Source organism: Lampetra planeri, chromosome 2 (genome assembly GCF_965212315.1).
Source record: "Lampetra planeri chromosome 2, kcLamPlan1.2.h2, whole genome shotgun sequence".
NCBI classification, from domain to species: Eukaryota; Metazoa; Chordata; class Hyperoartia; order Petromyzontiformes; family Petromyzontidae; genus Lampetra; species Lampetra planeri.
The window spans coordinates 30,668,578-30,695,674 of NC_136108.1; the positions used below are offsets into that span (position 1 = coordinate 30,668,578).

At 52.0% G+C, this 27,097-nt stretch overlaps 1 protein-coding gene across 1 annotated transcript; it reads right to left on the reverse strand.

Moving 5' to 3' along the window:
* Positions 1-1,024: 1,024 nt before the first annotated feature.
* Positions 1,025-25,192, reverse strand: LOC144724324 (uncharacterized). Its single transcript, XM_078603357.1, has 11 exons — positions 25,124-25,192; positions 24,658-24,754; positions 23,214-23,262; positions 21,899-21,955; positions 20,720-20,857; positions 19,398-19,496; positions 9,539-10,309; positions 8,053-8,439; positions 4,958-5,100; positions 3,664-3,773; positions 1,025-2,667 (listed from the first exon to the last, which is right to left on the reverse strand). Exons 3-11 carry the CDS (start codon positions 23,218-23,220, stop codon positions 2,499-2,501), a joined length of 1,881 nt encoding a protein of 626 aa, XP_078459483.1. The 5' UTR covers positions 23,221-23,262; positions 24,658-24,754; positions 25,124-25,192; the 3' UTR covers positions 1,025-2,498.
* Positions 25,193-27,097: the final 1,905 nt, after the last annotated feature.

Below are 27,097 nucleotides of genomic sequence, written 5' to 3' on the forward strand. Positions count from 1 at the left end.
TCACTACATCCCGACTTGACTCGTGCAACTCTCTCCTCCACGACTTCCCCTTGATGAACAACCTCCTCGACAGACGACTCACCCACGCTCGTAAACGAGACCACATCGCACCAAAACTCCAATGATCCCAACCTTTCCACTGGATCCCAAGGTCAATTTCTAGATCGCACGAACTGCTGTCTTCAACATTCTCTGTGCACTCGCGCCTGTCTCTCATCTCACTCTAATCCCCTCCACACACTCTCCTACTTATCTCCTCACTCTACTCTCCTCCACGCACCCTGTACTTCACAAAGGTGTTCTATTGAAGCTCCCCGATCGATCTTCTCATCTCCGCTGCCCTTGCAGTCTGGAAATCCCTTCCCCGAGCCATCCGTGCTGTCGACCAGTGCCGGATTATCCTTAGTAGAAAAAGAAGCTACATATGCTACAGGCCCCGCACATTCAAGGGCCCCGCGCTAAATGCTTTCAAGCGATCAATTCCGGTTCAGTGATTCTGCACTTGCTCTATTACTATAGTACTAAACTGCCTTCAGCTTTTATGAACGACTGGGTGTTTAACGTTCGCGATTTGTATATTACCTGGCTGTATAGCAAATGAAAAAATACAATTAGTTTACTATGCAAGTAAAACATTTGTGATTTAATATTTTTTTTATTTAGGACCCCTTAATAACATATGTTACAGGCCCCACACTAGCTTAATCCAGCACTGCTGTCGACTCCCTGCCCTTGATCGGCAAGTCCAGACTCAGGACCTTCCGTGTCTCATCTGCCATCATCTGCCTGTGACTGCCTCTTTCTGTGTATTAAAAAAAGATAACATTGCATCCTTTCCCCCGTGCCCATGTCCCACCATTTCAAACAGAGTCATGTGACGCGGTTTTAATTCAGGCCCCCATATAAATACAACTTGTATTGCATGCCAACAGGGAAACGTCCCTCAGGTGTCTTATGCAAGCAGATACGTGTGGCAGAACTATACTCCGGAGTGCGTGATGATCACAAACACATTCACACGTCATGAAATGCAATGCACTTTATTTAACCATTTGAACACACTGCGATTTGATATCTCCTCGGCGCGGAGGACACTAGGAGATCTCCGCCGATCAGATGCTGACGGTCGTCACGTCTCGTCACACGAGGCGTCACTCCTAAAGCTACGATTGCAATGATTAGGCCCGTGTGCGTAAACAAATCAGGATCGCAGTACACGTTTTAATTTGTAGCGGTGGCTACATTTGAACAAATGATCATCTCAATGAACTTTAGATCGAAGACACTTATGAGATTGTGTAAACCAGGCATGTCCAAAGTTCGGCCGCGGGCCAATCACGGCCCGCGGTCAGATTTCATACCACCTTGCATTACTTATAACTCCTGTTTAAAATGTTCACGAGGCAAAGATATTTAACTCATGCAAATTTAAGGTATTCTATACAGTTTGTTCAATGTTATCTGACTGAATGAAAGGCAGAATTGTGTTTTTAGAGTTGTTCACGTCTGCCTGAGTGGCTTATATTTGGTTACATTGTCATTTGAAAAATGAAGGTAATTGTGGCAATTATTTTTTTTATAACAGTGTGCATTTTCACGTAACCTTTGTGGTTAAAAATGTCAGAAGGCACTATTGCCCCCCGGGCATCTTCACTTTATCAAATTTGGCCCTCTTTGCAAAAATTTTGGACACCCCTGGTGTAAACGAATAAAAACAACAACACGCTCACACGACAGGCCCGTGAATGCTGCGTCCCACAGCGTGAGGATAAGTTGACGTGTGTGCACGCTTGGACGTTTGGAGGCAACGGGGTTGGCTAGGATATAAGATAGGCATCGGCAAGATAAGGTAAACCAGGAGATCAGGTGATTTGGAGATATGGTGATGGCATGATGGTGGTAATGGAGCATTGTGGTGATTGAGTCGTAGGGATAAATAAGTCACGTAGAGAGAGTATCATTGAGGCAGTGGCGTGATGGGGTTGGCATGGTGCCCTCGCTCAGGACATGAAATGGAGCCCCCTGTCTTGATTTCTCTCCCCATTGTAACCCGGCGCCTTGCCCTGCCTGGCCCTGTGGGCTCCGGTGCAGACATATGGACCGGAAAACAGACACTAACAAACGACTTGGAATCTGAACTGAATAGTGCGTGAAGAAGCGTGGACAGGAGCGTATTTGGAACTAGACTGAGCGACAGGAAGAGGAACACATGGCTGAGAGAACGCAGCAGCAGTTATGCTGCTGCTGAAAGAACGGAGCAGCAATGCAGCTATGCTGCTGCGTTGGAAGATGACAGCACAGTCATTGGAGTGGGGGCGTAGAGAGGTCAGCTTCCAAGAGTGCTTCAGCGTCACACCGCAGAGCGTCAGCGTCACACCGCAAGGCATTGACGTCACACCGCAGAGCGTCGACGTCACACCGTGACGGGAAACATGGTCACGTGGGGGGGGGGGGGTAAAGACGTTGACGGTGACGAGGCGACGTCCAGGGTTAGAGGTTCACGGGGAGCGAGTCGGGGCCAGGCTCTCGGGCTCCCGCTCGCACACGAAGCCGAGCGCCTCGCTGCAGCTGTAGTCATTCCAGTCGCCGTCGTATTTCATCCCCCCACAGTCCTCGCGCCCCTCCAGCGCGTGCGCCCAGTTGTCCGGCTGCCCCTCGTGCCAAAACCTTCACCGCAACGGGGGGTTGGGGATGGACGGGGTGGAGGGATGTGGGATCGTGTCGAGAGAGAACATCGGGGTTGGAAGGTGGTCAGTCATCCTTGGAAAACGGCCTTATCAGCTCACGTAAAAATCATTATCACGGGCAGCCAGGCGATTCATTTTATCCGAGTTTTGTCTGGGTCAAAGACCCGCAAAGATTATTTCCACCCCCAGCACACCACATCCAATATGCCTCTCTCTATGGATGTGGCGACTAGTCACATGCCACCGACTGTCGTCTAGCAGCGGCCCAGGACAAACAAACAGAAATATTCAGTGAGAAATGAATCCCTGGCAGCAACGGTGTTGTTATTACTATAAGCATCAACATCACTTTCATCATTGCATTATCCGAATGACGCTGTCTTTCCGACAGCCATGTTCTTCACCTGAAGACGGCTGCTTGCGTTGTGGCCGAAACGTCGTAAGAATTGTATTTTATTATGTTTTATTTTTATTATTTTATTATTTCCCTTCTACGTGACTTTACCGAAAGAACCAAGAAGATGAATCCCTGCAGTCACGAAAGCTTTAAGTGGAAATGTATCATTGCATTATGTTGCGTAGCAGTATGTTGCGTTGCATTCGTCTGCGCTAAATTGGGTTGCAAAGTATTGGGTTGTTAATATTTGTTAATATTTGCATGGTAACATTGCATAGTGTTGTCCTGTATTAAGTCGAATTGCAGCATCGGATTACGCAGCAATGCATTGCATCGCGTCGCATCGCGTAGCATTCTATCGAGTTGCACCGCATCGCATTGGGTTGCGCGCGTTGAATTCCAATGTGCCGCACTGCAATGCATTGCGCTGCGTTGCGTTGTGTTGAATTACGCCGCATTGTATTTGGGCTACGCTCCATTGGGTCGCGGTGGTTTATTGCACTGTGGCTGCGTTGCATTGCGCTGGGTCGCGTTTGACTGAATTGTGTTGGCGCTGCCAATGAATTGCGTTTCCCGTACGTGGGCTCGGACACGGGAGATCCGTCCACCCATTCCCAGCGCCCCTCCACCACCGAGTCGTGCAGGCCCAGGTAATATGATCGGCGTTTCCCCACAAACGCTAGCCAGTCCTGCATGGAGGAGACACACACACACACATGGATATCAGAGAGAGAGAGAGACACACACAAATACAGACATGGACATCAGAGACAGTAACACACACACACATGGCCATCACAGAGAGACACACACACATGAACCTCACAGACACACACATGAACATCACAGACACACACACATGAACACCACAGACACACACACATGAACATGACAGATACACACACATGAACATCACAGACACACACATGAACATCACAGACACACACGTGAACACCACAGACACAGACACACACACACATGAACATCACAGAGACACACACACATGAACACCACAGACACATACACACATGCACATCATAAAGACACACACATGAACATCAGAGACACACACACATGAACACCACAGAAACACACATACATGGACAGTTGGAGGATGCACTGCTGGTTACCCTTCCGCATACAAACCAGACTCAGTCCTGCATAGCTTTAAGATCGAATACAATCGGGTACATTCAGGTTATAATAATTTATAAGCAGTAATGCCGATTGCCAGTAGGGATGATTGCTAGAGAGGATTGCTGGGAGAAGGGATGATTTTAAGAAAGGGTGACTGTTGGAAGGGATTATTGCTAGAAGGAATGATTGCTAGATGAGATGATTGCTAGAACAAATGATGATTGCTAGAAGGGATTATTGCTAGACGGGATGATTGCTAGACGGGATGATTTCTAGACGGGATGGTGATTGCTAGATGAGATGATTGCTAGAACAAATGATGATTGCTAGACGGGATGATTTCTAGACGGGATGATTGCTAGAAGGGATGATTACTAGACGGGATGGTGATTGCTAGATGAGATGATTGCTGGAAGGGATGATTGCTAGACAGGATGATTTCTAGACGGGATGATTTCTAGAAGGGATGATGATTGCTAGAATGGTTGATTGCTATAATGGATGATTGCTAGAAGAATTTTGGCCGATGGACAAGACTGCTGACAATGACAGCACTCAAAGAGCATGACCACCACAGAACGATTAAATCAGTTTACGTGCAGGAGTGGGACGGATTGTGACACCACAGAACCATATACACACAGATATGTATGCGATGGTGATGGAGAGAGGAGGCCTTAATCCATCAATGAATTGATCATGGCTGAAGAAGATGATGGTGATGGAGTTGAATAACCTTCTCCTCAATGGATGTGACGATGGCCAGGTATCCTCCGAGGTTCCGGCAGGTGGAATTTGCATCGTTCCACGATTTCCTCCTCAAAGTTAGCAGGTAGCAGTGACCCCCGAAGATTTTCCAGCGGTCAGGGCAGCTGAGTCCTGGGACAAAGCCACGGCAACCACACTCATCATACGCTGACTCACACATCATACACTCACTCACTACCACTGACTCACTCACTCATCATACGCTGACTCACATATCATACACTCACTCACACTACCACTGACTCACTCACACATCATACACTGGGAGTGTCATGCTGCCAGCTACGGCTGCAAGTTTGGTCGTACATGTTATGTATATCGTTTATTGTTAAATTTGAATCACAGTTCCTATGATTACTGTTATTACATTGCTTTTATAGCTTTATTTTGGTGATTTCGGAAACATACTGTTAAGCCATGTTTCGTGCGGAAGTGCGGAGTTGGCCTGATAACTTTCATCTAAATTGTCTTATGGTTGTTATTGTTTGACTTGCACACTGGGATTATTGCACACAGCGTTGTAATATGGTGTTTTTTTTCTGGAAGATTTGCTGGTTTATCCAAGATGTTTCTGTTGCGCGTCGTCGCTTTAAGATGTTCTCTGTTCATATTTTGTCTGTTGCGGTTGCACCCGACTCAAGAGCCGCATGGCACGCAGGGTTACACCTAATAAATGAAACTTGAAACTTGAACGCATTGTCTTGAGCTCGGACGATAAGTCAATTCGCTAAACGAATCCCTCCACGGCAGTGTTTTTCGCTAATTTTCAGAGGGGGGGAGAAGGGCACGTTCGCTGATAAGGCGTCAATATGAGGGCAACCACACATTTTAAACAATTGGGTTTGACATCGCGATGACAAACCAACCCGTAATGGATATCCATTGTAATTGATATGTATACATTAACTGCCTGGCCTTCGCACCTGATTGGCTCACAAGTGATGACATCACATTTACTGCCTCTATGCAAGACCGACAGAGGAGGATTTCTCTACAACTCTGTGTGTTGCCTTATGATGCTCGTTGTAATTTCTGGCGAAACGTCGTATTCGAATTGTAAATGTTGTAGTGGGCTTACTCTCCAACACACCGGTATACGGTATTCTGTACTAGTAACGATTTGGCCACGTTTTGTTTACGTGACAAACCTTACTAATTGACTTTGTCCGGTGATGGCGGGTTTAACGGCACATTTATATATTAAAGCGCTCTAATATTAGTTGCGAAAGCCTACTACGTGTTCAGCTGACGATGGCGGTGTTTTCACCATTTGTGTGCTGTCGGGGGCTGCACTAAACAATTCTAGATTTGAAGCTTTCGTGACTGCAACGATTCATACTCTTAGGTTTTTTTCGTCACGTAGGTAAAAATAAAATTAATAAAAGTAATAATAGAAATAAACTAAAATAATAAATCACAAAATAATAAATCAACAATTATTATTTTATTTCTATTATTACTTTTATTAACTTTAATTTTATTTTGCACTAAACAAGGCCACCAGGGGCCGCTAGTGGCCCACGGGCCTTGCAATGAAGAACGCCGCTCCATGATCTTGCCTCTCTCATTCTCTTACTCTGTCTCATCCCGTCCTCTACGCCAGCGGTCCCCGCATCACACGCGGAGAGAGCGACTTGTACAGACACAGCAGCAACAGCAGATGACAAACACATTCTGACTCAAATAAACAACTTTGGGTGGTGGAATAATTGTGCGTCTATAATCAAGATTCAAATCAAGATTGCTTCTATATAGTTTATTTCTCCCCTCGGGTATTCTTTAACAGAACAATTTTGACTGTTGTACATTTTGTTGTCACCAAGACCCATTCCCTGACGTATTTACGAAATTATCTTTACGTCAAATTACGTTTAAGATGTTTTTTTTAACGGCAGCCCGCAATGGGTGCAGCCAAAGAGCGGCAAGGGTGAAGCTAAACCTGTCAATCCCTTATCAGTGCCTATCTTATTACAGACCAATTCAGACCTTATTGGTGACCCCGTGCCCTTATACATCTGAACGTTCATCCTACAAAGTCCCATTACAAGGGAGAAACACAAACAAATTGACAAAACACATTCCTGCGGAGGGAGCTGGTAGGAACGTTGGGTTGCTCAGTCAATGGCCAGGGTCAACGGCGGCGTGGTGTATTCCGCAAATATGCCCGACTGTGAGGGCGGGCACAAGCCGGCCCCACCTCTCCCACCTCCCACCCAGCCCCACCCTCTCCACCCAGCCCCTCCCCTCCCAGCCCCTCCCCACCCAGCCCCTCCCCACCCTCCCCTCCCCACCCAGGCCCTCCCTCCCCACCCAGCCCCTCCCTGCACGACGGACGGACACAATAATCCCCTGTGGGCTGGTGTAACCAGGAGGTTCCTACCAGTAAAAAATGTTGACCGTATTCAAAACGGCTGTACGCCGTATGGACCTGAAAACTCAGTTTCCCTGTACAAGAATACGGGGTAAACCGCGTGGGTTGACAGCTGTGGGGTGAAGCTAAAGAGCTGCACGCGACTCCAACGCCCTGGCATAGCCCAAGAACCCACGCCACATGATATCCACTTGTTTGTTGGCTCCAACTGAGCCCGGGGAAAAACTTAGCTGCGTTGCGTTTTTCTTGTTGTTGCTAACAGTTATGTCACGTGCCGTCTACGCCAGTCGACCAGCGACCTGCATGGAAAATATTTTCCACATCCGGCACACGACGTCCAGTATACCTCTCGCAATGGAGATGGCAGCCACAACAACAACAACAAAACTTAACAAACATCTCAGAGCACAGAGGGTTTTTTGTTGTTATTAAAGCTTAGGGGACCCACCCCCACTTACGGCAGCTGTCCCTATGCGGCACAAAGTGGACACAGACACCGGCCTTAAAGTGGGCATTTGACTGCCCGCTTACTGTTGCTGCTTCCCAGTTATTTGCAACAACGACGACGACAAAAAAAACCGAATCATTAACATTCTGTCACGTGCCACATACCCCCAGTCTACCGGCAAACCCCACACTGTTTTGAGAAAAATGAAGCAATGCACCCACCCCGCCACAGGGCAACACCTCACCTGGTGCCAGGCTTGCACTCATGTTCTGCAGAAGGGGATTCTCCATCATCCCTGGCCCCAGTGGCACCAGCGGTGGCCCCTGTGGTGACCCCTGAGAGCCGGGGAGGCCGGGGGGCCCCATTGGCCCCACTGGCCCCCGCTCGCCGGGTTTCCCCGGAGGGCCCGGCGGCCCGGGTTTACCTGGGACCCCCACGGACCCCTGCTTGCCCGGCCGGCCTATCTGACCCCGTAGTCCCATTTGCCCCCCTGGGCCTGAGAGACCTGTGGGCCCCTGTAGACCTCGAACTCCGACCGCGCCGCGTTCCCCAATGTCCCCCTTGGGTCCAGCTGGTCCCACGACCCCAGGGAACCCCATCTGACCACGTGGTCCGGGCATCCCTGGCGGTCCTGTGAAGGGTTGATAATGGTCAAGGATTAGTCACGTGATTCGTTAATATTCCCTCAATTTATTCCACCGTGCTTTTGTTTACATTTGTTAGGACAATATATATATTCTCACATTGCTGCAATAACTTGGGCCGAAGCGGAAATATCTCCCCAGGGCCCGGGGCAAATCACAACCGACGCCTTTAAACTAAACCGGAAGAATTATACTGGCACCGTGACGTTGAAGCGCGGCCTTCCCCCCCAAAGCGCGGGGCCCGGGGCCATCGCCCCGGCTCGCCATACTCTGGGCACGGCTCTGTTTCCCTCTGTCTGACTCCCCTTCCAACAAGTACGTTCGTACTTGATCGAAGCGACCTACGCACGTGTATTTTCTCCAGACACTCCAGTTTCCTCCTCCTGCACTTCATGAATGGAATTGGCCAAATCTCCCAGTGCAGTATCCTCGTGAAAAGGAGCCTCGGTGAAGCTTCCCTCCGTAAAAGATCACGAGCATTATTATCATTGTCACCACTGTGATTGTCTCCATCTCTACGATGACAACAACAACATCGAGTCAACAGCGCAGGGGCCACCACGCGTCCCACTCGGAGAACAAGCCCGCGCTGCGGCTACGGAGCGAGTCGATCCCGCATCGTCACCCTGCCGGGCCCGTCTCCGGACGCACACAGATAAGACTCTGCGGGGAGACAATTATCCTCGACTGCGAAGGATTGTAGCAGAAGAAGAGGGAGGAGTATCGATTTCAGCTAAAAAACAGCCGTTACCGCCTCTAAATAAAACTGAAACCTTTCACTGGACCTAAACTTTCCTCTACTCTATGAGACCTCATTTACCAGTGGCAAAATATAGTAATAGCTTTTTACCCTTTCAACTGGTACAAAACTGACACCTTTATACAAGGCATCATGTTTGCAATAAATGCTTGTGTTGTGGTTATTGCAAACATGATGCCTTGTATAAAGGTGTCAGTTTTGTACCAGTTGAAAGGGTAAAAACCTATTACTAAACTTTCCTGTTCAATTTTCTGCTCCATCTCGGACTTCTGCCTCTACGGGTGGCGGGGGGGGTGGAGCGCCACCCCGTGTGCGTCGTCGCGCACCTGGGATCAAGGTGAGGTTGCGCACCACCTCGCCGTGCCGCACGCCGCTCAGCGCCACGTCGCGCAGCGCTCGGCTCGCGTTCTCTGCCGCCTGGCGCGCCCGCAGCGCCACCTCCTCCAGGCGCGTCCTCAGCTCGTCCACGCTCGAGCCCAGCTGCTCCACGTGCGTGCCCAGGCGCACCTGCTGGTCGCGCGCCGCTTTCTCCCTCGCCTCCCTCTCCTCCCTCTCCTTGCCCTCCCTCGCCTCCCTCTCGTCCCTGTCGCGTCGCTCGCGCCTCTCGCGTTCCTCGCGCTCGAGCGTGGCGCGCGCGTCGCCGGCGTCGGCGCGCGCCTTCCCCGCCAGCGCCTCCGTCTCGAGGTCGCCGACGCGAACCCGGAGCGCCTCCGTCGCGTTCTCCTGCCGCTCCGCGCGATCCGCCAGCTCCGCCTGCTGCTGCTGCTGCAGCTGCTTCAGGTCCGACAGCAGCTGCTGCAGACGCTGCGTCAGCTGCTGCGTCAGCTGCTCCTGCAGCTGCTGGTGCTGTAACTGTTGCTGCTCCTGCTGCTGCTGCTGAAGCTTCTGCTGTTGCTCCTGCTGCTGTTGCTGCTGCTGCTGTTGCTGCAGCTGTTGCTGCTGTTGCATCTGCTGCTGCAGCTGCTGCAGCTGTTGCTGCGTTTTCTGCAGAAGGGAGTTCTCCAGTTCCCCGATGCGCGTGTCCAAGGAGTGCACGGCGAGGCGATTGTTAGAGACCAGGCCTTCCAACGCCGCATGCCGCGAGGACATGTGCTCCTCTGTGCACCGGCAGGACGAGCGGGTGAACGAGCGGGTGAACAGGGAGTCAACAGGCGCGTAAACAGATGGGTGAACAAGTGGGTGAATGAGCGGGTGAACAGGTGGGTGAACGAACGGGTGAACAAAGCGAGTGAACAGGCAGGTGAACGAGTGGGTGAATAGGCGGGTGAACGAGAGGGTGAACAGGCAGGTTAACGAGCGGGTGAACAGGCGGGTGAACGAACGGGTGAACGAGTGGATGAACAGGCAGGTAAACGAGCGGATGAACAAGTGGGTGAACGAGCGAGTGAAAAGGTGGGTGAACGAGCGGGTGAACGAGCGGGTGAACGAGTGGGTGAACGAGTGGATGAACAAGTGGGTGAACGAGTGGGTGAACGAGCGGGTGAACAGGTGAGTGAACGAGTGGGTGCACAAGCGGGTGAACAAAGCAAGTGAACAGGCAGATGAACGTGCGGGTGAACGAGCGGGTGAACAAAGCGAGTGAACAGGCAGATGAACGAGCGGGTGAACGAGCGGGTGAACGAGCGGATGAACTGGCAGGTACACGAGCGGATGAACAAGTGGGTGAACGAGCGGGTGAAAAGGTGGGTGAATGAGCGGGTGAACGAGCGGGTGAACAGGCAGGTGAACAGGCAGATGAAAGAGCGGTGAACGAGCGGATGAGCAGGCAGTTGAACGAGCGGGTGAATAAACGGGTGAACAGGCGGATGAACGACAGGCGGGCGGGAAGGAGGAATAGTTTTCATAATAATAACATTTAACTTGATGAAAGAATAAGAATAAGTTTTGCCCTTCCCGGCAATCAAACAGGAGGTGTTAAGACGTTCGAACACGAAATAGAAACCCTTTTCAAGGAATCAAGTCTGCATCAATCGCACGAGCTTATGGCAAAACATGTCAAAACAAATACATGCCTCGAAAATATATGGCATTGTCTTTGAAAGTAATTGACTAACACCAGAGTCTCACCAGTGTCACACCAGAGAACGTCAAAAGGCGAACAGCGCAAAATCAATGCACCTATCAAAATACAGTAGAACCTCGGAGATCGAACGCACCAGACCTCGAACAAATCGGTGTTCGAACAATATTTCCGAACATGTTTTGCCCCGGAAACCGAACGAAATTCGGAGGTCGAACGGGCAATCGCGACTTGAAAGAAGCTATACTGCTGAGACGCATATGGCCATCGTGCATGACGCTTGCCCAAGGGGACTCCCCTTCCAAACAATAACACCACCACCACCTCCTCCTCACCACCTTCCACTCAAGCCATCAACTCTCCTTACTACAGGTGTAGTAAGTTCGAGGAGACGAGGTCGGAGTTGAGGCACACTGTTTATTAACTCAGTGACAGGCACAATAGTTGAAGGGGTAACGGCCCCTTCACCCGTACTATGGGAAACCCACCCTAGTACTAAGCCCTCTGTCCTGTTCCCCAGTCCTCCTCTAGTGGGCTACGGGAGGCTGACTGATCTGGCCCTGGCAAGCACAGATCTCGGCACCAGCTAAGCCGGCCTTGCCCTGACAAGGGCAGAGGTCCGGGAGCTCTTGGGCCGCGCCGCTGGCTTACCCAGCTCGGCCCTGACAAGGGCAGCGAGACAGGGGAGTCCCAGGGCCTAATCTCCGAGTCTTCGATCTTCACTGGTCAGCTTCGTGTCGAACTGCCTCGAGCTCTCTGGCTCCCCGCCTTTTATAGGGATCCCCTCCGAGGGGCGGGGGCGTGGGGGATAACGGATGCGGACGTCGGTGTGACCACCCGTGTGTGTGAGTGCAGACACCCCTGTGTTTCTCGTCCGCCGTTTCTCCCGTAATAACCCCTACATCACCCCCCCCCTGTACAGCTCGCAGCCGTCCCGGCTGCAACAATCCCTCAACCCCCAAGAATAAAGATTAACCCCAGTCAACACGCGTGTGCCTCGTAACCGTAACAATAACAAGAACAAGTGTAACAACAACAACATCAACAACCGACGGTCCCCTATACGTATCCACTTTCCCAAAATGCAACATATATACAGAACGTGGTTCCCCATCCCCATGCACACAACAGGAAAAAAAACAGGTGAGTGAGCCCACGAGCAGCGGAACGCGCGCGGAAAGCACTTTACAATAACCGGCGCGTCCTGGCGCGTGTCCGTGCAGCGGGCCCGTCACAAAGGCCCAACCCGGTAGGGTCGGCGGCAGGTGGTGAATGTACAGGTGCGCGGCGCACCGGCATCCTGGACGAGCCAGCGTCGACCTCCTCGGAGGAGGCTGGCGGCAGAGAGGGCATCAGGCCTCGGGCCCCTGAAGATGGAACAGTTAGCAGCGGATCAGAGGCAGACGGCGACCCCGCCCTCCCAGAGTCAGTGGACCCCCCACATGTTCGGCCATAGTCATGAGAGGAAGCATGTGGAGCAAAGAACGGCTTCAACCGTGAAGGGTGGACAAACCACCGACGTTTCCCCCATTTAATGCGAACACATTGTGGCCGCATAACCTGCACAATTTCCACGGGGCCCCTTCACGGCCTCAACAACTTAGACGAGGTGGCCAATGGCACCTGGGGGCAGTGCAGCCACGCTCTGTCACCCGGGTGCCATTCGTGCATGTGTGACCGGCGTGATCGCAACTTTTCATTTTGCTTCTGGCGCGAGGCAGAGTTTTGCATGGCCGCCTCCCGTGCCTCAGCCAACCGGAGGACGTTAAACTTAACATGGTCCGCCAACTTAGATTTAGCGTGCGGCGCGGTACACGTCAGCTGAGTCGCGACAGGCGGGTCAACTTCGCGGCCATACATTAAAAAAAACGGCGAGAATCCGGTCGCCGCGTGAGGAGCCATTCTGTATGCTGCTAGGACTCCAGGGATCTGAAGGTCCCAGTCGGTTTGGGACTCAGATACCTGGTGTGATAGCATGGACGTAAGAGTCCTATGCAGGCGTTATACCATCCCATCCGTTTGTGGGTGGTAAGGCGAAGTACGAATTTTCTTCGTACCCAGAAGCTCACACACCTCGTGTAAAAGGGTACTAGAGAAATTCTTCCCCTGATTGGTTAACAACCGTTCCGGAGCGCCCTTGTCAAGGACATAGCCGTGAACAAAAGCCTCTGCAACGGCCGCTGCTGACTGGTTGGCGAGGGGCCAAGCCATAGTCCATCGCGTGAAATACTCGACGCCAACCAGCAGGTACTTATTACCCCTCGGCGTGGAGGGAAACGGCCCCAAAATATCGAGGGCAACAAGCTCATTAACCCGGGTAACCGAAATATACTGGAGCGGTGGGCAGGCTCCCCTCGCCGGCGGCTTCCATTGAGCACACTGGGTACAAGATTGCAAGAGATCGTCCACATCCCTTGCCATGCCCGGCCAAAAAAATTAAGCTGGAGCATGGCAAGGGTTTTGAGGGTGCCCAGGTGCAGGAGCCGCTCGTGAGCGGCCCATACAGCCCTACCCCTCAACGCGGAAGGCACCACCAGCCTGTGGCGGTGGATCGTACCGTCCCAATGCATGAGAAGGCACTGGCACAACCCCCATGAGTCAACGCCCGACTTTCCCTGAGCGGATCCTTCCGCACGACGCCGTAGCGCCAGGAGAGAAGCATCCTCCAATTGGAGGCGCCCCCACTCCGCACATGACAAGCCCAATAGGGAATCCTTCCCTCCCACCGCAATAGGGTCAACGTCCGAAGGGGCCTCAACGGCGGCTGCTAGGACCGGATTGTGGCCGTCGTTTGCCGATTTGCAACGCCCCGAGCCCAAGAAACAGGTGCAATCAGAAGCGACCGGCAGGCGTGACAGGGCATCGGCATTGGTGTGGCGAATCCCCTTACGGTAAGTTGTTTCGAAATCGAAATCCTGAATGATCTCCAGCCATCGGGACAACTGCCCCGATGGCTGGTGAATACGCAGGGCATACTGCAACGCCGCATGATCTGTACGGACGGTGAAACGCCGGCCGTACAGATATGGCCAATACTGTTGGATAAAGAAAACAATAGCCAACAGTTCGCGGCGGGTGACGCAGTATCGCTGCTCGGCCGGAGACAATACTCTACTACCATAAGCCACAACGCGCTCCACGCCACCCACAATTTGTGACAGCACGCCTCCAATCCCGGTGTTGCTCGCGTCCGTGTCGAGCACGAAGGGTATAGACATCACAACGGCACACAGAGAGAGGACACAAATCGGCTGTGTGAGCAACAAAAATCTAACTAGAAAACTATAGACAGACATACAAGCAGACAGACATCACAACGGCACACAGAGAGAGGACACAAATCGGCACAAAGAGATGGTCGTTTCTGTGACGGTCCCTTAAATATAGAGAGGAGGGGGAGGGGACGGGGGGAGGGAGAGGGCGGGGAGATCAATGGGTGCACGCCAACGTACTCCTATTGTAAGTGAGATGATAGACGCGGCACGGGAGGCAAACCTGAAGGGTATAGAAAAATCGGGGTAGCTTAACGGCGGGGCCCCCACCAGGGCGTCCCGAAGAGAGTTAAAAGCGGCCTCCTCCTCCAGTCCCCAATGAAATTTAACCCCTTTGGCCGTTAAGGCATGTAATGGCTTAGCGATGGAAGTGAACTCCGCGACAAACCGGCGGTAATATGAAGCAAATCCGATGAAGCTTCTAACCTCCCCCACCGAGGTGGGAGTTGGCCAGGAGCTGACACAACGCGTTTTGGCGGGATCGGTTGAGATGCCTGACCGGCCGACGATGTGACCCAAATATTTTACAGATTCGCGCAGCAAATGGCACTTTTGTGGCTTGAATTTCAAATTAGCTGCGTGCATTTTGAGAAAGACGGCCCGAAGCCTATCAAGATGTTCCTCGAATGTCTTACTGAATACGATAACGTCGTCCAGGTAAATCAAACACACCTCCCATTGCAAGCCAGCGAGAACCAATTCCATCAGGCGCTGGAACATCGCAGGAGCGGAGTGGAGCCCCATGGGTAACCGATCGAATTGGAAGAGGCCGTGCGGCGTTCTGAAAGCTGTTTTGGGCTTAGATTCGTCGTCCAAGGGAAGTTGCCAAAATCCTGAGAGTAAATCCAAAGTGGAGAAGAATCGCGATCCCGCGAGGGCATCCAGCGATTCGTCCATTCGAGGAAGCGGGTAAGCATCGGCCACCGAGATCTTATTTAACCGCCGGAAATCAACGCAGAACCTTAGGGACCCGTCGTGCTTTTTAACCAACACTATGGGTGCACCCCAAGGGCTGGTCGAGGGAGAAATGATGTCAGAAATCAACATGTCATCTACAGCCGATTTGACATGATCCTTTTCGGCGGGACTTAACCGAAAAGGATTTTGTCGGATAGGAGCGTTGTCACCGGTGTTAATATGGTGGCGCAGCAAATTGGTACATCCGATATCGTATTTATGTTTACTAAAGACGTCGGAAAATTCCCGCAAAAGGGTGCGCAATTTAGCACGTTGTGAGTCGGACAGGTCAGGTGACTCAGCACACAGCGCCTCGAGCCAACCCTCGTCAATGTCTGAGGGCAGCCGCGACTGAGAATCGGTGGCCACCTGGCCAATGATCGGCATTTCCGCAGGTACCGGAACTGCATGTGCGAACACGGTTCCCTGCGAAACCACCGGCGTCCGTGTTCCGACATTTAGGACCGCGATAAACGGGTCCACATCCCCTTTAACAATAGTCTGGGCCGTCACCAAATCTGGCCCATTCACCCCGGCCCTAGACGGGCCCAGCATAATGCCCTGGTCTGAGACCCCTTTAGCGAATGGTCGACGCAACCGCAGGGGCACCAGCATCTGTGCCCCCGGGGGTACGCGCACCGTTCGGGCAACGAGCGCCTGTACCGTTGCACAGGCAGTATGCAAGGCAGGGGTGGAAGGCAGGAACGTTATACGTCGGCCCGATGGAAGCTCGATGCATCGCTGGTCAATCAAAATTTTGATGGGCAATTTGGCCAAAAAGTCTGTCCCCAACAGGCACGGAATTGCCAGCGAGGAGGAGACGAACACCGGGCCAGATAGTTTAATGTCCCCGATAGATATTTGTGCTCGAATTTGGCCGATAATACCTAACGAGCCCCCGTTCGCAGCGTAAAACGGTATGTCGACAGGGAGCAACGGGCGACTCTGAATGGGCAGGATATTATAAATCAAATCCGAAATGATAGTCGCCGAAGCTCCCGTATCGACCAGTATCCGTACCTCCACCCCGTCAATATGCCCCGTGACAACGGACGACCCCGCCGACGCAGCTACAACCCGGTGAGCCAACTCGGACCATTGGCCCGGTTGGAGCGCCCTCCCCGACAAGCCGCGACCCGACGCACCAGCACCCAAACCCCGAGACTCGTGTGTCGGACCATGTGAGAGGGAAGTGGGTGTGCATGCAGGCCGAACATGTGGGGTGCCACGACTTGCCCGAGGATGTTGCGAAGGCTTGTGAAGAGGACCGTCCGCAGCCCCAGGTCTTGCTCCGCGCTGTCGAGGAGCCCGGCATCCCGACGCCACGTGGCCCCGGAGGCCACAATTGTAGCACGCGACAAGCGCTCCCGAAGACTTGGGCTGCTCTCGGTGGCTCGGTATGTCCCGAGCCGGTCGCTCGCCAGATCGCCATCCCGCAGAACGGTCGGCAGCGAAGGCCCCCTCAGATTCGGAAGTGGTCGCCGCCACGGTGTGTCTCACAGCTGCCTTGTTAGCCGTCGCTCGTAGAAGAGCTGGCGACAATCGGAAGGCGGCCCATAAACCGTGGCCAGCAGCTGCAGCGCCGACTGAAGCGTGGAGCGTGCCGACTTGGGTGCAGCGGTGAGGGTGCCCAGGGCGTCGCCATCCAACATCGCCGGGAGAGCACACAGCGCCTCGTTGTCCGTCCACCCAGCCATTTCTTGGTGGGCGAGGAACCGGCGCTGGAACCCACCCCAATCGCCGCCGCTTGCTACGAACACCTGCAGGGCCGGCAGGCGTTGTTGAAATGTCGGCTCCGTCCCCGATCCTCTCGCAGCACTCGTACCGTGTCCATGGACAGTATGAGCAATGGCGGCCCCTAATGGAGGTCGCGCCGTCAGTGACGCGCTGGTTTCAGCTTGGTCGGTGCTGGCGTCCGCTGGTGGTGACGTGGCAACCCCTGATAGGCAGCGACTGCGACCTGCCCCCGCCGATGACATGGCGCCCGCTGGTTGGGCCCCGCCACCCGCGTGACGAGCTGGGGCCCCTCCCTCGGCCCCTACTGTCCCCGTGGCGGGAATGTCAAGCCTCCTGCCCATCGCAAAGGCAGGAGTTTCTGGCGGGCGTTGTGCATCTTCCCGCCACGTCGCTCCTCCCGGCCCCAGGCGAGTTATCTGCTCCAGCATGGCAGCCGCTGCATATAGGAGCTCCGCCAGCCGTGAGTGGGCTAACGCCAACTCGTCAGCCGACGTCCCGAGCCTCTCCGACGATCCCGCAGGTGTTGGAGCCGGCAGCGGTTGTGCAGGTACGTCGGCGGCGACGTCTTGCACCGCCTCTCCCTCGTCGTCATCCTCTCCTGGGTCTTGGGCACGAGCCGTCCGTCTCGTATCCATGCTTGGACCACATCTGACGCCAGATGTAGTAAGTTCGAGGAGACGAGGTCGGAGTTGAGGCACACTCTGTTTATTAACTCAGTGACAGGCACAATAGTTGAAGGGGTAACGGCCCCTTCACCCGTACTATGGGAAACCCACCCTAGTACTAAGCCCTCTGTCCTGTTCCCCAGTCCTCCTCTAGTGGGCTACGGGAGGCTGACTGATCTGGCCCTGGCAAGCACAGATCTCGGCACCAGCTAAGCCGGCCTTGCCCTGACAAGGGCAGAGGTCCGGGAGCTCTTGGGCCGCGCCGCTGGCTTACCCAGCTCGGCCCTGACAAGGGCAGCGAGACAGGGGAGTCCCAGGGCCTAATCTCCGAGTCTTCGATCTTCACTGGTCAGCTTCGTGTCGAACTGCCTCGAGCTCTCTGGCTCCCCGCCTTTTATAGGGATCCCCTCCGAGGGGCGGGGGCGTGGGGGATAACGGATGCGGACGTCGGTGTGACCACCCGTGTGTGTGAGTGCAGACACCCCTGTGTTTCTCGTCCGCCGTTTCTCCCGTAATAACCCCTACACAGGTAAAGTGAAGTTCAATGTTCATTTATTTAATTTATTCCATATATTAATTCATTTATTCCATTTATTTATTGTGTTTCTTGTTTTTTTGTATGATTTTATTCGTGTAATTACTGTAAACTTCGTGTAAAACTGTTTTATAATGAGAGATTTCTTGTGTCTGGAACCAATTAATGTCATTTACATTCATTCTGATGGGGAAAATTAATTCGATGTTCGAACAAATCGGTGTTCGAATGGCCTTCTGGAACGAATTAAGTTCGATCTCTGGGGTACCACTGTATTAATATCTCGGGATGTGCAGTTATATCAACGGGACCTTTTTTTTGCCAGTATCAAATTTATCCAAAAATAAGAATAGGCTTTCCTCTTTAAGGCAATAAAACAAATTCCAAATAGATACATATTGCAAGACGTCAAGGGAGAAGGTGTTGCGTATATGTGTACGTTGTGTATGCGTTGCGTATGTATTGCGTATGTGTCGTGTATGGGTTGTGTATGTGCTGTATATGCATTTCTATATGTTGTGTATACGTTAGGAATGTGTTGTGTATGTTATTGTGCATACGTTGCATATGCATTTTGTATTATTGTTTATGTGTTGTGTATATGTTTGTGTATGCGTTTCATGTGTGTTGTGTTTGCGTTGTGTATGCATTGTGTATGCGTTGCATGTGTATTGTGTATGCGTTGTGTATGCGCTGCATGTGTGTTGTGTATGCGTTGTGTATGCGTTGCATGTGTATTGTGTATGTGGTGTGTATGCGTTGTGTATGTATTGTGTATGCGTTGCATGTGTATTGTGTATGCGTTGTGTATGCGCTGTGTATGCACTGTGTGTGCGTTGTGTATGCGTTGCATGTGTATTGTGTATGCATTGTGTATGCGTTGCATGTGTGTTGTGTATGCGTTGTGTATGCATTGTGTATGCGTTGTGTATGCGTTGCATGTGCATTGTGTATGCGTTGTGTATGCGGTGCATATGTATTGTGTATGCATTGCATCACCGATGCTCTTCACGTGTGAATCCACGTCGCTCAGCTGATTCTCCCGCTTCGTCTGCTCCTCGCTGACGTCACTCGCCACGAAGCCAATCACCTGCAGCACTGGGGTGGTTCAAATGTATCACTGTCACCATCGCCATCATCATCAATCAGCCACGATCAATCCACTGCTGGAGGAAGACATCCCCAAGCCGTAGTCATCTTCGCACGGTCGTGTGATGTAACAATCCATCTCGCACGCCAGTTCATTTTGTGGTTCCGGAGCGTGATTTCCCCCCCCCCCCTCCTCCTTTGGCTGCTACTCCGCAGTTAGTCTCGACCACCTCCTTCCTCCCTTTTGATCTCTCCCATCATTCTAAGCGTGCAACTCCCCGGGCTTCTTTTGCACGCTTTCCCCTAGAAGGATGCCCCCCCCCCCAATGATCCGATCAAAATCCCTAATTTTGATCGGATCATTGGCGTTTATTAATAATAAATCGGCATTTTGCGACCCCCACTGCCACTGTGTAGCATATTATTGCGTGCCAGGGACTCTATAAGATGATATGACAATAGTCTGAGTCTATAATTGGCATTAAGTAACGGCAAAGCAGTTTTAAGTGACTCGCAGAAATGTGCGCAGTTGCGTCTACAGTCCACGACTTCCCTGAAGGCATTCACCTTCAGCGAGCGCGATGCCGATCACACAGCGCGGTTCGAATTCGACAACTCGATCGATGGCTGCGCCATCGCCGCACACGCGTCGAATAAGAAGCAAGGGACAAGTCCTTACTTACGAACAACTCCTTACTTACTAACAACTCCTATCCTTTTTCATTTCTGGAGGGGTTGCCCCCCCTACCTGATCATCCTGGCTCCGCCATTAGTCACGTGGCTCTGCGGCTACGTGGGCTGACGTCCACTCACGTACAACATCGACATGCCCGCGTATTTAATGAAACTACTTAATCATCTCCCTTGTGTATCCGCTGCACCGAACTGCGTTAAAGCATCCGCCGAACACAATAAGCAGGAGCCCGATACAGAGCACCAACCTTGACGTCGGGGGGAAGGAGGAGGAGGGGGGGGGGTACAAAAACTCCGCGGATACAAGTCCCAAACTCCGGCGTGCTCCAGAACTTCGAGGCGGGAGGAGGCTGGGCTCACTGCCTCCACCGAGTTGGGACCGCGAGCGGGGTGTTATCTACTTTTACGTGTGGAGGTGAAGGTCGTGGAAAGAATAACTCAAGTAGAGGGTGCGCGGGGGCGTGGAAGAAGGTGGGGGCTAATATGGCTCAGCATCCCACGACATTTTTGACCAATTTGAATGGGGGCTAGAATCGCACCGGCCACATCGCTGCCCACGATGGCGACGACGATGGCACCGCTCAGAGCCAGGAGAATCAGCACGGTGAGACGGAGGGGACACCCGGGGCAGACGCGGCCTCCTGAAGACAAGTGCTCGGTGGCACGCTCCGAGATGCCTGTCGGGGAAAACACGAGGACACACACGGGGACACGGAGACGACACTGAGACAAGGGGACTCTGAGACGTGGAGACACATGATACATGGAGGCACATGAGACATGGAGGCACAGGAGAGATGGAGACACCGAGACACGGAGACAGGGAAACATAAAAGACAGGGAAACTCTGAGACATGGAGACACATGAGACATGGAGATACTGAGACACGGAGACACTGAGACACTGAAAAGTGGAGATACTGAGACACGGAGATATACTGAGACATGGAGACACGGACATACTGGCACATGGAGACACGAATAAATGGAGACAGAGAGAGACTGAGACACGGAGACCCTTGTCTCATTTCTCCCCCTCCCCCCTCTTCGTAGCCCCGCGCTTGGGCTCCTCCAGCCCCTGTGCAGCTGCACCGCCTGCACACTCGGCAGCTACTCCACTGACTAGAGCTTGATTTGGTGCAGGTCGTACGATAGTGTAAACATTCGCTGCTTCATTGAACTCATAGAAAAGCAGAGCAGATTAATTAAACATAATAACTCGGGTTTTTTACTCTCACACAGAGAACACATTTAGATGTGTCAAGCGACCGCCCTTCTTCAGAAAACAATCTGTCGTAGGTGCTCACTAACAGCACTTGCCCCAACAACCTGCACGGCGACATGGGGGGACATTTGCATTTGTGTGCATGCATGTGTCATGCGTGCACACAAAGCTGCAGTTTCCTACCCACGTGTAAACACTCGTTATTGATTGTCCAATAACCCCTTCGTATATCGAGGACCGCAGAGCTTGGGCAATTGTTGGCGTCGGCTAATCGCGTGGCTGCTGTCTTCCCGCTCGTCTTGCGGTTCCTCCTCTGAGCGCCTCTGAGTCGTTCTCTCTCTTCCGAGAGCGATGAGCAAAAAAAGCGTGCGGTGGCGACGGTGTTACGAGTTGAAATTGTTATTATTACGATTACAACTAGATGACTCAATTTCCGTAAGCACAACTCCAGTCCCCAGCGTAATGGGTGTCGAACCTCAGCACCGCGACTCACCGAATTGGTTGTAGGCGAAGGCTTTGGTGTCGGACTCCTCCATGGAGCTCTCTCCTCCTGCGAGAGGTCAGGGTTAACAACACATTCTAATGTTAATGACAATAATAACAATTTCTAATCGCAACTGGCCGCACAGCATGCACGCACTTTCAAAGGGAGACACCGACAGACAAGCGCGAGGAGGAACCACGGACGAGCGGGAAGGCAGCCACACGGTGAGCCAAAGCCAACCATTTCCCAAGCTCTGCGGTCCTCGATATATTAAGATATTATCGGCCAATGAATGACGAGTGTTTGCATGCGGGAGGAAACCGGAGCACCTGGAGAAAACCCACGCCATGTGCGAGGGGGGAACACTCGATCCCGTACAGACGGAACACATTTGCTTGTTGCTGTGCCGCCTTCTCCTGGCGAGCCAGGGGTACGGGCACCTCCTCGGCGCCCACGCGAAGGGAGTTTCGCAACATTTTTTGTGGTGAACCACCAACCCTCGCTGCCTCCAAAGCGCCGGATTACAGGCCACGTGCGCCAAGCGGAGCGGCCTCGTCCGGGTCACTCCGTCTCACTGCTCAGACGAGCAATGGGGGCGGCGAGCCACTGGCGTAGCTTCTATCGAGTGTGCAGGCGGTGCAACTGCGCGATCGGTAGAGGTGCAACAGGCGTGCAGGCAAACACGCATAGAGAGAAACAACAACAACAACCGCCGTTCTGCACTAAGTTGCGGTGATGTCACAACGACGCATGGGTGGGTAGCCAACAGCACGCCCGGCCGCCTTTGTCTCCCCATTGCAGGTCGCTCCTGAAAAAGAGCTTTATAGCTCGGTGGGCCTTACGTGGTCAAATAAAAATTGCACGTTTAATATTAAAAACACTTCTTCCTTGACGAGAAGGCAGTACAGCAAGTTGGCTTATCACCATCTGTTACCATCCATACGGTGGGTAGAGTGTTGCCCTCTCGCGCGCGCGGGTTTTCTCCGGCTGCCCCGATTTCCGCCCACTTGTAAAGTATTAAAACTACTCGTTATGATTCCTGTAGCTTCTGTGCATTCTGCTGAACTTCTTTCGCACCGTGCGTGGCCAAACCGCTCTAATCGGGAGGCGCGCGGGCGGTGGGTGGGTTGGTCAGTGGCGCATTGAGAAGGACAATAAACTCGCACGCAGAGAAGGCGATTGAGTCGACCTCAACGGGTGCCTCGGAGCGGTTTGGGACACGCCTCGCTAATGGTGTGCTCTGAGCGGCCGCCGCTGCCGTTCGCGGCGCAGTGCGCTCACCACTGCGCCACCGCTCCCCACGCGGCACGCGCGCAGCCCTTACCGGACATCTCGCGTCGGGGGGTTGGCGACGCAGGCGAGGGAAGCGGCACCTTCGGGAGTCAAATAACAAAATGAGAAATTTAAAATCATTCGATCCGCTGGGTGTTTTTTTTTCCTCCCCAAACGCTCCCCCGGCGTTCGAGCAACCGGCCCGCGACCAGAGTGGTGAAGTATGGTGAAACAAAGCACATGAACGACTGCACCATCTCAGCTCGATTGCGCGCCATGGGCGAATGATATCTTAAGCAGTCTCAGGCACACCTCTCCCCCAACCCCCCTCTCTCTCACTAAGCCGTACCATAGGTCACCAGTGTGGTGAAGTATAGCTCCATCCAGTGTGGGGGATGGGGGTTATGTGCGTCTTATAATCCGGAGAATGCTGTAGTTGTTGATATCCATTGACTTCTCACGTGAACGAATCAATGGCGCGACGTACCAAATTGTCATTCACGTGAAGAGTGTAACAAAATTTCCCAGGTAAGGCCCACTGAGCTAAGTAGCTCTTTTTCAGAAGCGACCTGGCCACAGATGACAGCTCAACGAAGTGGCTTATCATCAAGTGGACATTTACAGCAGACGAATACTCTAAACGCACGTTGATTCTAAATTGTGGAGGGGAAACCCGGAGGACCCCGAGAGAATGCCACACGACCACGAGGAGAGAGAGAGAGACACGCAAACTCCGCATATACAACATGCGTCAGGGTCGGCATCGAACCAACGATCTCCTGCATACCAGGCGAGGTAGTTTACAAGTTGTGATTTGACCACGATTCAACTTTCACAACAACATTGACCGCCTTTTGCAAACTAACCGCAGCTCTTGTGCCAGGCTAGGTGCACTTTGAGTATACGTAACACGTGAAGTGTCTAGCTTGCTGGTAGGGGGTCACGGAACAGATCCCCTTCGCTGACTAGCCCCAGATGTTATTGGAGGTTACAATAGAAGTTTAACGCGTCGCAGGCTTTAGCGACCAATATCATCCATGATACAGGTTTTTTTTTAGGTTAGATCACGTAAATATAAATGTGTCGTTAAACCCACCACCACCCGACACAGCCAATTAGTAAGGGTTGTCACGTCAACGGGACATGCCAATTCGTTACTAGTACAGCACGCCGGTGTGTTGGAGAGCAAATCCACAACATTTACAATCTAAGTACAACTTTGGGAAATCTGGCTTGCCCACCTGATGATGCTAGTTGTAAATGCTAGCGAAACACCGTACACAGATTGTAAATGTTGTGGATTTCCTCTCCAACACACCGGTGTTGCTGTACTAGTAACTAATTGGCACGTTCTGTTTACGTGACAAACCTTACGAATTTCATTATGCCGGTTGGTGGCGGGTTTAACGACGCATTCATATTTACGCGATCGAACCAAAAATATATATAATGTACAATGTAAGTGTTCGAGGTGACTGCTACAACAGATGCACCACCTTCGCTACTCTTTCCGTGCCACCTTCGCTGCGATTTTATCCGCCCTTCGCTCCGCCCTCGTTGTTGTGAGCGTTGATCCTCGGTCTCCCCGTGATTCTGGAGGGCGACACACACACGCGCACACACACACACGCACACACACACGCACACACACATACGCACACACACACACGCGCGCAAAGACGAAGGTCCACCGTATAGGCTTAACCGACTTTTTGGGCAAGTGCTGTTAGCGAGCACCTATGAAGGCCGCAACGGTACACACACAGAAACACATTTACATGCACATACATTATCTGTTTTACAACTATACACTGTCTGCCCCCCCCCATGCTCTCCCTACGAGACATATGTGACTCCCCTAGACATTTGTAAAAAAATCTAAATTAAAGAGCTTCATAGCTGATTCCGATGTATGTGCGTGTAACTTTGTCTACTCATCGCTAAGCGAGTTAAAGAGGTCACCTGAAGCTTGCTGTGTGATCACACGCGCTCTCCCGTGCGCGTGTGTGTGGTGTTCGGGGGTGGTAATCGTCGGGATTAGATGAAGTTGGAGTAGGGGGGGCGGAGTTGGAGTCGGGGGGGGGTGCATGTTTTCCTGTTTTTTTCTGAAGTTCCACCGCTGAACCCCCCCCCGCTCTCGCCCCTTGACCCACAACGATAACCAACACCGGCAGATTCCCCATCCTCATCCCTGCACCCCCCCCACCCACCGCGACAAACTCTCCCCGTGCCCCACGCGAGCACGTGAGAGTCGCGTGGCTCCCACTTCCAGTGTGGCACAAAGTTCTTATAGATCGGTGGTTCTTAAACCTTGACTGCAGTCTTGCACCCCCTTTGTTTCTCAATCGTAAAAAAATACATGTACAAGAATGTTAATGAATGCACAGGGTTTGATGAAGCAAAGTATGTTGTAACTTACGTGCCCGCGCTTAATTTGTCTTTTCGATTATTTACCTACTAAAAAAAAAAGATATGGCCACGTCTCGCACCCCCATAAAGGGCATCTTGCACCCCCAGGGCGTGCGCGCACCCCAGGTGAAGAACCACGGGTTGAAAGCAACGCCGAGTGAACAAAAGCTGACTACCGTATTGTCACTGCAAAGAGGGTAACTCGCGTGGGGGCAGGGGGTGCCTCGCCCACCCCCCCCCCTGTTGACCAAAGCTACGAGTTGGGGCCCCCTTGACAACCGCCACGAGATACGATTTTCAACAACAGTGTAAAAGAACAAAACGCTTGTGCAATGATGTGATTCGGTAAGAGGAGCCTAAGTGCGACCGTGCGAGACAAATCAAATATTGAGGCTCCACCTGACCAATTGCCGCACCGCCTGAGCGGATAATGTCGTCACCACGCCACTGACACTACTGTCATTATATTCTTGGTTCTTTCGGTAGAGTCACGTAGAAGGGAAATAATAAAATAATATTAATATAAAACAATAAAAATTATCACGACTTTTTTTGCTGTGGATTTCACACCTGATGATGATTGCTTGTATTGCAGTCGAAACGTCGTGAGAATTTGTATTGTTTTATATTTATATTAATTTATTATTTCCCTTCTACGTGACTTTACCGAAAGAACCAAGAATATGAATCCCTGCAGTCACGAAAACTTTAAATCAAAACTACTGTCATTGTTAATGATGCTCGTTATTCACCGGCATATAACCAAATCACGCGTAATGCTAAGAGGGTGTTGATCTTGGCTAGTACTTGGATGGGCGACCTGAGATCGGTAGTCGTAGCAGTAAGTAGTACGCGTTGCCCATCAGCACATCAACCTTCCAGATCAATAGCCTACAGCTGCAATTGATTGAAGCTGCAATCTCTTCAGCGGTTTCAACTTTTCGGCGACTCATCAGCAGGGTGCGGTCTGTTTAACAAATGCCGCTGGGGGGTTCCCTCGTCATGCCATAGGCAATAATCATCAGTAAGGTAGTAAAGCAAGGTTGGACAGCAACTTGATACAGCATGTATTATTATTATTATTCACTCTGCTTCTCTGGCCTCTGTGTGCTCTGCGAAAAAGGGCCATTGCCCGAAACGTCGCCTATTAAAAAATTTGAGGCCACACAGCGTTATTGACGGACATGCTGAGTTGCTGTTGTATTACGACTGTGTTATATCTGGGCTATCCGTACATTTAAGTGGTACCGCGGTGGCGAGATGTTAACTACCTCACCTGGTATACAGGAGGTCGTGGGTTCTTCTTCTTCCAATGGTCGCGTGGATTTTTCTTCGGGTCCTCCGGTTTTTCCCTTCCACGTTTAGAAAACATGCGCTGAGAGTATTTGGCCGCTATAGATGTCCACGTGATAAGCCACTTCGTCGGGCTACCGTTTGTGGCCAGGTCGCTTCGGAAAAATGACAGTGGTGAGCGTGAGTTGAGAGCGTTCGAAGTGGGTGTATTGAGGAAGCTACGAGGCATAATCG

Excerpts from the sequence above, each read along its gene's own strand:
- LOC144724324 (XM_078603357.1), bottom strand. Across the intron at positions 10,310-19,397 it reads TTCACACGTGAAGAGCATCG|AGGAGCACATGTCCTCGCGG; the intron begins GTGATGCAATGC and ends GCCGGTGCACAG. Across the intron at positions 3,774-4,957 it reads TCACATCCATTGAGGAGAAG|GACTGGCTAGCGTTTGTGGG; the intron begins GTTATTCAACTC and ends TCCTCCATGCAG.